The following is a 13,180-nucleotide window of genomic DNA, read 5'->3' as shown; positions in this document are numbered from 1 at the left end:
AACCTGTTCATTCAGTATACACAGAGAACGAGAAGGACGAGCAACGTCAGGCCACGACGACGGCACGATAACAAGGCGACCACTCTAACAAGTTGTCAACTTCAGAACTCCCCCCAAAACACCTTCCTCTTCTCTCCACGCACAAAACAAGCAAAAAAAAAAAAAAAAAGAGAGACACCGCCGAATAGAGGAGAAAGGACCTTAGCCACGAGGTTCCCAGAGGACCGAACGAACGAAGACGCCTCGAGAGTCCCAACCGGAAAACACGGTGACGAGAAGAAGCACGCGAGGGCAAACTCCGTCGATCTCGCCAGACACGAAACTTCCGACGGACGCTGTCAAACTTGGGCCGCCCGCGCACCCGAGCCCGACAAAGCACTGGGGCGCTCCGGCGAGAGGCGTCCGGCTCGGCCACGTGACCGCTTTTCCCGCCGCCCCAGCGCCGGCGCTACCGTCGACGCCGGGGCGACCACGGGCCCCACTCGAGCACACGCCCCTCGGACGGACTCCGTGCTGCGTCTACCAGTCGCGGGCGGCGCGTCTCAGCGAAGCCGCGCTGCTCTCCGCAAGCGGAGATTGATAGTCCGCCTGATGACCTCTCTCCATTTTCCACGGCCCGCGTGAAGTAGCAAATGATCCTTAACATGCGTGGTTAAACCCCTGCACCTTGGTGTTTGGTGATGAGTTCCACCTAGATATTGTAAATAGCAGAAATCTATAACGATTTTTTTTTAAAATTAACACCTATGTAGTTTTTATACAATTGTGTGTGTTTGTGCTATTATTTTGAGAAGTATGCAGAGTCATGCTGTTTCTCTGCTGCTGTGGGGGACACAGGGGTTTGTCAAGCAACACCCTCTACAAAGTGGAAAAGAATAAATAGTTTGAATGTATTCAACTGCATTCCTGTCCCTTTCTTTTTTTTTACGATGCACGCACAAGGAAATTGAAGTGTCACAACTGTACGTCAATGTTATACGCAATGTAGGGGACACTAACCGAAATTTGGTGCGGTCAGCCGTTCTCTTTCGAGAATGAATTGTTATACGTGCTTCCTTAAGTACTCGAATTTAGCCTGCTATACCAAAATTACGCTTCATGTTTTTTTTCTTGTATGTCACAAATTTTTAGATTTTCTTTTGAAGAAGAAGCATGATAGGAAGGAACTTTGCGACCTTCTTTACCCCTCACGCCCCTGTCCCCCTTTCCTGCCCTCTATTTTTCAAAACCTCCAAAAGCCAAAACGAAAAAAAAAAAAAAAAAAAAAAACATTTTACTTTTACCGGTAAAGTCAATAAAGCACACGTAAATTGATCTCCTGGCAATGAATTAGTTATTTATAATAATTATTGATAATTAATTAGTAGGACTGACGAATCATGTCCCGATCTGACTTCTGAAGGATTACCCTTTTTATGAATGGGAACGACACGTGCGGTTTGCCAGTCACTAGGTAGCAAACAAGAACTAAAAGCGCGAAAAATGTCAGTAAGAAAACGTGCAAGCGATTCTGCATATCTACGCAGGAAGGCGTTTGGGATTTTATCAGGCCCACAACTAGACTTACTTTTCAAGTTCAGTAACATCACAATCTTTTATCTCAATCCCGATTTTATCTCGCGAAACGAGATAAAATCGGGATTCAGTGAGGCATTAGGGGGTGTACGTATCTAAATCAGAAAACCCAGATTGGAAATATTAATTGAACTCTTCAGCGATTTGCATTCTGTATCTAAATGCAGCGAATTCGGGGAGTTTGAACAATTTCTCATCCATGAAAGGGTATAAAGGCATTGAATAAAACTAACGCCGACCGACCGATCAATACTGTAACCAAAAAATTAAGTCTTGGAATGAGAAGGACACTTTCGCTTCTCGCATGCCATTAGAATAGTCTCCTCTAGACAAAGAGAAGAAAAAAAAAATCGAACCCGTTACTTCGACGCGCACAAAAAAGTAACCAGTCACATGAAAAGATTTCCTTCCAACGCGTTACTCACAGTACGTCGCGTATACCCAAGTTGACGTCAAGAGATGCTGGGACACAACGCACTCCCCAAGGATCCCAACCGGCGGCATAGGCTACTCGCATTTTACTTGCACACTTCGCCATCTCCAGCGAAGTCAGCTCCTGCACAATCGCCAGAATCTTCCCCTTGGCACAAATCTCTTCAGTCACTCCAGTTCATACCAATACCCCCCCTCCGCTCCTCCCTCTTTCTCTCCCATCCCTAAACCGTTGTAAACTTTATCCCTTCACCATCAGGGAGCAAACGAAACTCGGAATTTGATCTCGCTTCGTCGGGTTTCATCAGTTCTCCTATATATATATACTGATTTTTTCTCCAGACACATATGAGCGAATATTTTCCACATCTCTCTCTCTCTTTCACTCTTAGGTTCAATGTAGTTTCGCAAACGCACGCACAAGCTAGCAGACGACCGCGCACGCGCGCTTTGGCTGTCTGAAACAAACCCATACACGAGGGAATGCGCGTCCGATCGTAAAGGCGGCGGGGCTGCAGCTCGGGGTTCGAGCACCGGCTGTAACGGCGCGACGTGCGTGCCCCATCTCGGAGGGCCCGACGCCGATGGGTGCCGAGCGCCACGCAGCGGCATTTCGGTCCCAAATAACAGCCCAGCGGCGCTCCTAATGCACGCGTATGAACGCGAGGACACGCAGGCACGCACCAACACACCCGAGCGCAACTGCCAGTAAGAAAAGAAAAAAAAAAAAAAAAAGGGCCCCCCACCCCCCCCCCCTTCCTCCATAAAGCCTACACTCCTCACTCGGTGATTAGCTCCAGTTCAACGGCGGTGAGTCCGAAAACGGAAAGTTGAGGAAAATTATGAATAAAACTCGGGAGGTAGAGGTGTGGTTGGTGTAATCTCTAACGTGCCGACACGGTTCAGTGCCCTCATGAAAGAAGAAAAAAAAAAAAGAGCTAACAACTAGACGAAAAATACCTAACACGAGAAGCAAATGTCTCGCTTGTTGGTAGCACGTGGTAGCGTTAAAAACAGCCCTCATCTATCTCGGAGATGATCTTATGTGTCGTGCGTGTACAACATCTTTGTATTTCCCAAGTAACAAGTGGGACTCCAACGGGTATGAGGGCACTTTGAACTTATATATAAATATATGGATATATATCGGTTTGTAACAGCCCGACATATACAGAGCCCTTTTCTTCCACGCGCTCCTTGCTTGCGAGCATGAGCAAGATCGAAGAAGCGCAGGTACGTCTCTTTTGAATGCCTAGCCTTCAGCATTCGCTCGCTGCCCTTTGTTGCGCTTTTTTTATTCTCGTAAATGCACGAAGCTCCCGACTCGGCGAAGCATCATCGAAGGAAAAAATGCCCGCCCTTCAGGCGGGACAACTAAAGGGTCTCCCTGCCGTTTTTATCCTTTAAATGACTAACGATGATTGCTTTAGTTGCTACTCCCTCCGAACAGGCATCCGTCCTTTCGGAAGAGCCCCAAAGTACCTAAAGCAGCAATGACCTTAGCGCCACCACAACTTTAAGGTGATGTCAAGTAAGCGTAAGCAGTTCAACTAATAAAAAATAAAATGAAATAAAATCTCGCTAGACCAAGATCAATGAATAAAACACGAAATGAGAGAACACCACGTGCGGCGCTCCGCGAAGGCCTGGTGCACTGGGAAAGACGCATCATCCTTCATCGGCCGCCCAGTCCGCGGACTTTTCGGCGTTGTTCCGGGGGCTCAACAACGAAAGGATGGTGCGCGGGCGCACGTGGGAAGCTTGCCCAACGAAAACGGGACCAAAAGCTAAAAAGGCCGACTATAACACCCTCCGCCGCCAACGTCAACCGCAGACGCATGTAAGGGAACGGCGGCGGCCCCTGGTGGAATGGCGTCGCAAACAAATTGTCCGCGCGACCACCCGCTCGTGATAACAGACCGCGCGGAAAATGGTGCCGCACTTCTCTTTCTCTCTTGCGCGTCGTTCCGTCCTTGTGCTCCCTCTCGCTTTCGAAATGCGCTCGGCAGAACGTTTGACAAAAGTGAGGCCGTCGGTGAGGAGGGAGGGAGCGATGGGTGGGCGCTCTCGTTAATGAGAGAGCTTCGTTAGAGGTTAGAGGTGTCCGCTAAAGTTTGCCTTCGGTAAGCGCTGTTTCTTTTTTTGTTTTGTTTGTTTTTTTCTTTTCGTGTGTTTGTGTGTGCGTGGCGCCGTTATGGAGACAGGAAATTACAACGGCTCGGGGGAACCCACCGCTACCATTCTGAAATTTGTCCTGCGTTGCTCGCACAAACCACTTTTATGCTTTTCGCGCTTTTTTTTTTTTTTTTTTTTTTTTTTTTACGCAGTTACAGTTATGATTGTTACGACGCGCTTGACCTCCAGAAAAGAGCATTTTCGATAAAAGTTTTTCCTCCCGGTGCTGATCCGTGCTCGGCACTCCTTCGCCTCCTAAACGGGTTAATGCGACACTGATATTCGCTAACGTAGTTCAGCTTTGCTCGACATCTGCCCATACTCGAACGAAGTGTAGAACATGGCCACCTCCGCTGAAAGAGGCCAGAAAGCGTACAGAGCAAATCCAGCCAAGTCCTCGCTTGGATCTGCCCGAGCGAGGCTGGCCAACGTGAACCACAGTTCCGCACACGAGCATCCAAGCAGGCAAGTTAGGAAGATAGAAAGGACGCCCATTGACATTACGCTAGAGTACAAAGGGCCCTTCAAGGTGTAAAAGACGGGAACAATGTTAACGACCTCGCACCGCAGAAGTGTTAGGTTGGTGGATCAGAAAAGGCTGAAGTTATTGAAACATTTTAGCACGTGTGTTTGAACTTGTTATCACAATTCCGTAGGTATTTGTCGCTCTCGTACACGATGGCGATCGAAACTTCTCAACAGCTCCGTGATCTACACGAAAAGGCCGTCAATTTCGCAGAAGTCGAAACAATATTACGCCAAGAAACAGACTGAACTACACACACCGTTTCGTTTCAAGGAGGCTTTCTGCGGCGTAAAGTTTTCGCAGGAAAACCCTAATGGTAATAATATCGGGGTTACAAAAAGACATCAACGAAAAAAAAAAAAAGCACGTTAACTCCTCTTTTTACTGTCAAAATACAGAACGCCTAAGCCCTACAAAACGGCAGCGGAGAAAAAGGCAGACCAAAAATACAACCAAAAGACAAGAGCTTAAATGAAGCGGATCACCACCGAACCGGTTAGCGACCAATCCGCGTGCTCCAGTGCCCGTCACGTCACGTTCAATGATCGGAAAGAAGGAGAAAGAAGGAAGAGAAAAACAGCGCCGTGAAAGAGCAAAGCAAAGTTGGAACCGGCAAAAGCGCGAGCAAACACTCGACCAGAACCCAGTGGGCGAGCGCGATGAGCTGGCCCGAAAAAGCCCGCCCTTTCCCCTTCACCAATCGAGACGCCCAGTCTGCCATTATACCGGCTTCCGGGGTTCCGACCCCGAGGTATCGACCCCGCCAAGTTCGAGGGAAAGGAAGATAGCACGGGGAGAGAGAGAGAGAGGGAGGTAGGTATCAAAAGAGTGCGGTCCAGCAAGGCTTCGTCCTAACGAGGGAGCGCCAGCCACCTGCCGTCACCGGAACCACCCTCCGACCCGAATCCGGTCAACGGAGTTCGGACGCCAAGTCAGGCTTCGAGGCATGGCCGCGGCTCGCAGCGGACCTGCCCCTAATACAAACATGTGTATAAAAAAAATTGAAAAAAAAAAAAAACTTATAGGGGCCGCGGCTTTGCGACAGTGTAAACAAAGGAGCCGAAGGGATAAGACAGAGATGCTGGATACAAAGGCGGGAAGATAAGAAGAAGCGGGGAAAAGGAGCGTCAACAAAGAACTTTGTGAAAAGGCATTAGCCCCCCCCCCCCCAAACACACACACAAAAAAAAAAAAGTTATAGTGGTCTTGTGTGATGGTGACTTTTGTTAATTGGAATGATGACCCATAGTAAGCTTAGGACTCGGGCGCTTACGGGGTTTATCTTTAGGTGCCTTCCAGGGTTGTTTTTCCTCCTAACTGACAGCCTACTCCCGAATAGGATGTCGGCAGCCTACATATATCGACAATAAAAGTCGTTAAGTTACACTAATGCGGTCTGTGCAGGTAACTTTTTCGGCCAGGGGGCCATAACATAGAAAGATAATCGTCAAGGAAAGTCCGTAATTAGCTGAAATTTGTGCATTAACTTTTTAGTTATTGAAGAACTCGCCAAGCATCAGTGAAAACCACAAAATAAATACATTTGAGAAATATTCGGGGCACGTGGGAAGCGCGGTGGTGGTGCGCTAAAGTTAATTACCACTCGCGCAAGGCTGCGAGAACGCGCCCTCGCGGTTTTTCCATCCGTCATCACCTACGTTTTTTATTTTTTTTTTTGCATCGTTAGAATTGCGTTTGTTGCACGAACGGTAACTTTAGCGCATCTCCACGCACCTTGAATCTTTGTACAGTTGGCTTATCTAGTGGTTATCGATGACGCTCAGCAAGTGTCTGATCGGAGCCATATCTTTAACTTCCATATTTAAAAAGAAGCTAATTAACGATTATTCGTTAATTATCCGACTTATCGTGACGCTTATCCCCTTTTATCATGTCTCCCTGGCCGTGTACCTCACCTACACTGACTGCGTTAATGACGCTTTCATGGCGTTTATTTTTTTTTTTAATAAATCTGTAAAGCTTTAGAATAAACACAGTGTAAAAAAAAAAAGGTAAAAAAGTTAAAACATATTTATGTAGGTGAAATCTAAGCCAAGCGTTTATACCAAAGATTTGATTTAGATTCCGTGCAGGATTTCGGTATCTTCCTTTCGCCTTTACCAGTATAAGAGTGGCCGTCCCCGCCCGTGCCAGTAAGGAGCTAGACAGACAACGTAACAAAATATAGGGGGTCATCGTTATTTCCTTTTTAATTTGGATTGAGTCCAGCGCAAACCGATAATAGTCAATGGAGAGTTTGCGATAGTCGTTAGAACAGGACAGGCTTCGCGGAATGAGCGCGGGTTGCACGAATCTTCCTTCCCACAGCTTGCCCGCTCTGCGAATGTCACTTCTCCGCAATGCACCCATGACACGCAGGAAGCCAACTCAACGGAGCGATTTAATCCGGCGAATAAAGCTTGAAAGAAACACTACTTCGAAACGTTCAGTACGAAAGTCAATTAATCAATACATATAAATGCGTATAATGGGAAGAACATAAAACACAAACCATAATTTGTATTACCCCTCACCCGCACGCTCTCCTATTCCTATTCAAATTAGCAGATTGTAGCGGGTAGTGCACTGGCGCATCTTCAAGAAAATGGCAAAGCAATCAAATCCCCGCGAAACGGTCAAACGAAGTCGACCTGCACGTGAAAACAACAACCAAGCAAACCTCGTCAGGTAATTCGAGGTACAAAGACGGGCTCGATGACAGGCGGATGGAAAGCAAGACGAACCGAGGTTCTTTCGTTGTTCCACCTGCAGCGCGAGCTCCCGACCTTCGCTGACGCTCCGGCGTCTCGCGAGGCTCGTGCGTGCACGCGCAGCCAAAGCACGGCGGAAGGCAAGGAGCGCGTGCTGGAGGCCAGACGTCGGTAAAAGGCGCCCTGCCGTTCTCACCTTGCCAGCGACAGCAGACGAGAGCTCCTCATTACGTCATCGTTACTGGAATTCTCCACCCCCCCCCCCCCCCCCCCCCCCCCCCCTCGTTGAGAGACGCCGTCAACACGCTAGAGACGTGCTGGCAGAGACGCAAACCCGTTCACGGCGACGCAGGTGCGTTCGGGGCGACGCTGACGCGTTCGGGACGACGCATAAGCATTCGCGGCGACGTGGACGCGTTCGCGGCGACGCAGACGCCAGCTAGACGACGTTCCATGGATCCAGTAGTGATGATGTAAGGGAAACAAAGGCGCACTTATAACCTTAGTCTCTCAGGGTTTACAAGATACATCGAGTCCCCCTTGGGACGCACGTCGACGTTCGCGCGGCAAAGATAGATGGGAGGCGTTAGTGGCAGAGCGCGCCGCGGGGGCATCCCCGTTCCTGCTGACACAAACACTTTGGTTCGCGGGCTAGCGTTCCTCGGTGGGCGTCCGCGATCCATCTTCGCGGTCCGAGACGCTGCGCACAAAGAGAAACCCAGACTCTATGGACCTTCGCGAGCACCGCGAAATACAGTCGGGGAGCTCCCTGGTGAGATCCGGTGTTGCTAACGTGCTGGGCAGCGGCTATAAAGATTGCTCGTGTACGTCGCGCTGTCGCCTGCTTAATGAGTCTCCTAAATGTTCGCTTTCTTTTAGTGGATGGAAGCGCATGCGAAAGCGTGTTCGCTGACGGTACGGAAATATTTGTTGCACATTTCTCTCTTCTCCTAGGTATCCGAGTTTTGAACCACGTTTCATCTATTTATTCCTTACGAATGCCTCAAAGAACTATCCGGCATTACATAGGGGAGGGTGGAATACAATTCAACAACAAATTTAAACAAAAACTGAGATGGAAGCAATAATCCCGTCTGCGTCCTGTTTTGCTCCCCCCCTCCCCCCCCTTTTCCTTCCTTCCGTGGATAATGTAAGGCATGTCTGCGCTCCGCTGGGACATGAGAAACCTGAACGAACGCCGGTGTATTGGTTTAGCAAGAACGCTGCGTCGTCATTCAATCTGACGTGTCAACGATTGCAATGGCCGAGGCCTAAAGCCACCCCCTTGATACATTAAAGGAGTCTGTTAGCCCCGAGAGCGAACACAAGCGTCGCTGCGGCCGCCGCGCCCTGATTGGCTGAGGTGTACCGTGACGTCAGGGGAAGGACTCCGCTTCGCGATCTCGCATCCGGCTCGCTTGCCTGAGCCCGTTTCCTGGTTTGCGGTCATGCTGGCCAACTGTTCAGTACCGCAATGCAAATCCTGAAAAAGAGCCGGTATCAGCTTTCACCACCCGAAGACGTCGAGGTTAAGGTAAGCATGGACAAAAGGTACCGTCAAAGTCGGTCGTTGTGTGCTGCGAACACTTTGAGGAGCGGCACTTCGCTTACCTGCTGTACACGACGCTGGATAAAACCGATAGCGGCGTCCTTCCGTACCTTTCTAAGCGTGCTTGTCACTTTTACCTTTAGAATTAGGTTAAAAGTACCGAAAGCTATCGACGGAGGCAATTCCACCGATCATCCTCTCCGTCCGTCCACGCGATCGTGCGAGGGGTCGCTGAAGCGGCGGCGTAAGGGTCTCAGACGTTGAAATTCTGTTCCTTGCATTTTCACGAGTTAGGATAATATCACACCCCGCTTTGCGGGCACTTCGAATGACATTTATAGCAAAGGCCCTTGGGCGGTCGGCAAATTAGCCCCGACTCTGAGCGTGCCACTCTGCTTGTTCACAGATAATTTAAAGGCCCTGGGCCTGAAGGCCTTTGAAATGCTTGTAGAATGTTGTTTTACATAAATCTAGCATCTTCGTGAATTAATGATATAATCCCTAACGTATGCGGGGATGTTCTATTTTTTTAAACACGCAAAATCGCTGGATATGTGTTTGTATCATAGTAGGAAAAACGGCCGAATTACTCCCAGTCTGAGTTGTCATTGCCAGGTAAAAGAGACGCCGCTTGGTCCCAAAAAGCTTCCTCAGCCTTCAAACCCCCTACAGCTGGACTCTGACAACAGAAGAAAACAGGAGCAACAGCAACCATTCGAACGGCTGTTTAGTGGAAGGTGCTGCACAAGCCGCAAAAAATGAAACCTGTGGAGGGTGGCAGTTTTCGTGAGAAAAACTTCGGGTATTTTATGTTCAAGACAGTTTGTGTTAGATAAAATCTCAATTTTATTGCCTGTAAAACGTTAATTGTCGAGGAGGGACTAAGAAGAGGCCAGACAACTTGACCTACGTTAGTTTCACATTACTTAATGGATATTATAAACAAGTCCACAAATACCACCATTTAAATACTATCGGAATCAAGCCAAGGTAAAATGCGAGCAATGCAGACAGATATATTTAAATAACTGGTGTACGCCTGTGCTCCTTCTTTCTTTACTTTGCCATTGTATTTGGGGTTCTAACTTGTGATTCTCTTTCCATGGTCCAGACTATACTTAATATGTTGCTCGAGCAGCCTGCAGCTTTTCTGCTTCGTCGTTTTTGTTGAGAAGCAGAAATGGCAATAAAAAATAAAGAAATAATATATATAACTTGCCAATTAATTCAGATCGTCAGAAGCCTTGATTGTGTGAGATGTGAATCTAACGATGCTCCTGCAAGTGTGGCCAAACTTTTTTCCTTTTCATGTACCAGCTGTGATTCATGCGCTGCCTGCCTTGGCAACCATGCCTCAAATGTTGATTAAAGTTTCGCCTCCAGCTACTGGCGATGCCTCAACAAAACCAAATAAGAAAATTGGCACTTCCTGCAAAAAAACGCGCTTTAAAAGTAAATCAAAACGAGAGCGCCGACAGCTAGCTAACGTCGTCACCGCCTCCACAAGGCGAGCGGGGCGAGTCAGGGAAAGATCCTGTCCTCGGCGAGACGTCACCACGGTTCGCCCTAAGGGGGCGCCACGCAAACTTCTCGGGGCTAATGAAATGAGTAGCTCCAGACAGAATACGCCTATGACCGAAATTCGATCTGCGCTTAAATCAGCAGCGTGTCTAAAATCGTGTTCAGCGTCCCACAGGATGTGATATGGCAGCAGGGCAAGATGTCAACGCCACGTTTTTATACGTTAAGACCCTTCTATAGATCACACAAACAGCCTCTATAATACCTGCCCCTGTGCTCCGGGAGCCACATACGAATTACGTTACAGAACCGAAGCAGACCAAACAAGCCATGTAAACGCGCCGTGATCCCCGCGTTTTTTTCTCTTTTTATGTGTTTTTTTTTTTTTTTTTTTGCGTCAGAAGGATTTAGTTAGTGACAGCAAACGCACAAAAGACGACGAGCCTCGTTAACGATGTACTTTGGGCGTTCCCGAATTAGCTCCGTCGTACCTTAGCCTTGTCTGCGGTCGGACTCCAAATGTGAAACGGGGTACAGCCCACCTAACCGCGACACCAACCTGATGCGACACCCAGATACACACAAATAGACCAGCGATGGAGAGCAATTAAGAATGCCGAAGGGTCCTATTGTACGTATGTGGGTAATAGAGACCCCGAACAACACAGAAAAGAAAAGAGAGGGAGGGGGTTCGCCTCAATCGCGGCTTAAAGGCACTTTCGCCCTAAATGAGGAATAAATTAAGCCGCGCCGTCATGCGAGCACCGATCGCACCCTCGGCGCCTTGCGGGAGAGAAAGCAATCGACCCCAACCTGACAACAGCAAAAAAAGAAAGGAGGTGGAGGAAATGGAGGGCAGAATTTGGGGGCCGCAGCTGGCAGGCTTGTCAGACCGGAACGGAAAAATACACACAAACTAGAAATGGCTTCGAATAAATGACGTGTATCAAAATAAACAATGCGAGAAGAAAAAAAGAAAAACCCGCCTTTAACTACCTAGTTTACTTAGCGACAGAGTTAGCGCGGACACGGCCTAGCCTTGCGAGCCACCCAGAGTACATGGACTTTTGATTATGATTATTATTTTTATGATATGCATATTATTTATTATTATTAGCGTTATATTTTTTGCGTACTTCATTCAAAGCAAAGCGTCAATGAACATAAAATTTTAGAGCCTAAGTTTGTGAGTGCTTTTAACCACACTGGTAACTTAAACAACGGCCTTATGATTCCAAGAGAAAAGGAAGAGGTGATGGCCCGTTCGTACTGTGCAGACTGATACGCCACTCATTCCAATTTAGAAGTAAACGAACTACTTGGAATCAATTACTTTCTGAAGTAATTTTGCGATCATTAGATTACCTTTATTAGATAGTGGTTAGGTAGGTAGCAAGAGCAATCTGATTACTTTTGAAAGTAGTAAAATTAGTTATAACCGTGACCATTTTCCCCTGCCCTTCCTAATGACGCCCTCTGTTCCCACAGCCTTCATGCCGAGGAATCCTCGAACCAAATCTCGGACAGGGGGACGAGCTACAAAAAGTGGTAGATTTAGCAAACAAGTACTCTGCAATCAAGCCAGCAGAAACATACGCGGTTCTGAAAATTTGAAGTAATAAAAAAATGAATGGCTACTTTTTTTTTTTTTTTTCAAGCCACGGTCGATTGTTTTCTTCTCAAGCAATCAAATAATCTATTTGGATACTTCTTAACGCAAAGCGATAGCAATTGTTATCAATTACTTTTTTTTTGTGATGGGTACAAGATAGGTTGGATGTCCGACAGGCACCCAACCTGCAAATACGCTTAAGTGTGGTTAGCAGTTACAGTCAACTAGACCCTTGTTAGACGGGCGCCCTTTACAGCAGTAAGTCTTACCTCAGTCACACTTAACTGCGAATAAGGGCGCCAACGAGGGAATTTAGTGTCACAATTAAACTATACGTACGGACGGGGATGGTGCTTGTTTGCACTTCACTCACATGTGCGTCACTCATTATACGCAATTTAAAAACAATGAGCTAAATCAAACAGTTTTGAGAGTTCGTTGTTTGTCTTGTCGGTTTTTGCACTGTCTCGTCTTTTTTTTTTTTTTGTAGAATCGTACATTTTGTTACATGTGCAAACATTAATTTCACGTACAACCTCGGTTTTCTGCGAGTAATAAACTCTTGCATCTCTCTCTCTCTCTTTCTCTCTCGTGCAAGCTGAAGAGAGAGTTTATGTTGTGTGAGAGGATGACTGAAAGGCACAAAGGTTTGCCTGAGCGCATGACTCTAGCAGACTACTCTACACTGGGGGATAGGGATAGGGAGAAGAAGATTGGAAAGATGAAATGAGACGAGGGAGGAAATATGGACGACGATGAGAGAGCGAAGACAAAGTTAAGTAGGCGGATGAGATGAAGTAAGGGAGGCGGGTTGAGGAAGACCAACTCCTCACTTCAACGACTTCGCCTACCCAACTATCGCCTTTCGACAAAAAAAGAGGAACCAGAAAAGACAGCGTCCTATACCAAGTTAGTCACCGCGTTCCCAGAAGCACGACGTGAACAACCCTCGAACAATATATATCGAGAAAACGTGACAAATACCTTCGCTGCGACCAATATTCTCGCTAGGCGAGTTCCTCCGACATTCCCTCCACGGACCTATACCGCGGTAGACACTACGGCTCGGAGATTGAACG

General features: G+C 47.6%; 1 protein-coding gene across 9 annotated transcripts in view; it reads right to left on the bottom strand.

The window, feature by feature from the left end:
- LOC8036906 (disks large 1 tumor suppressor protein) overlaps positions 1 to 13,180 on the bottom strand; it is a 645,442-nt gene that overhangs the window by 300,182 nt on the left and 332,080 nt on the right. For 4 of the 9 annotated variants that reach the window (XM_042293831.1, XM_042293829.1, XM_042293830.1 and 1 more), the window contains exon 5: positions 3,122 to 3,127. The exons of the other annotated variants lie outside the window; for them this stretch is intronic. In XM_042293831.1, the coding sequence (XP_042149765.1) occupies positions 3,122 to 3,127 (6 nt within the window). The remainder of the gene's footprint in view (positions 1 to 3,121; positions 3,128 to 13,180) is intronic. 9 annotated transcript variants of the gene reach the window in all.

The sequence above is a fragment of the Ixodes scapularis genome, unplaced genomic scaffold (assembly GCF_016920785.2).
Source record: "Ixodes scapularis isolate PalLabHiFi unplaced genomic scaffold, ASM1692078v2 PGA_scaffold5__190_contigs__length_132052651, whole genome shotgun sequence".
Taxonomy (NCBI): domain Eukaryota; kingdom Metazoa; phylum Arthropoda; class Arachnida; order Ixodida; family Ixodidae; genus Ixodes; species Ixodes scapularis.
The sequence above is the reverse complement of the archived record's forward strand: the minus strand, read 5'-3'. Positions and strand labels throughout refer to the sequence as shown.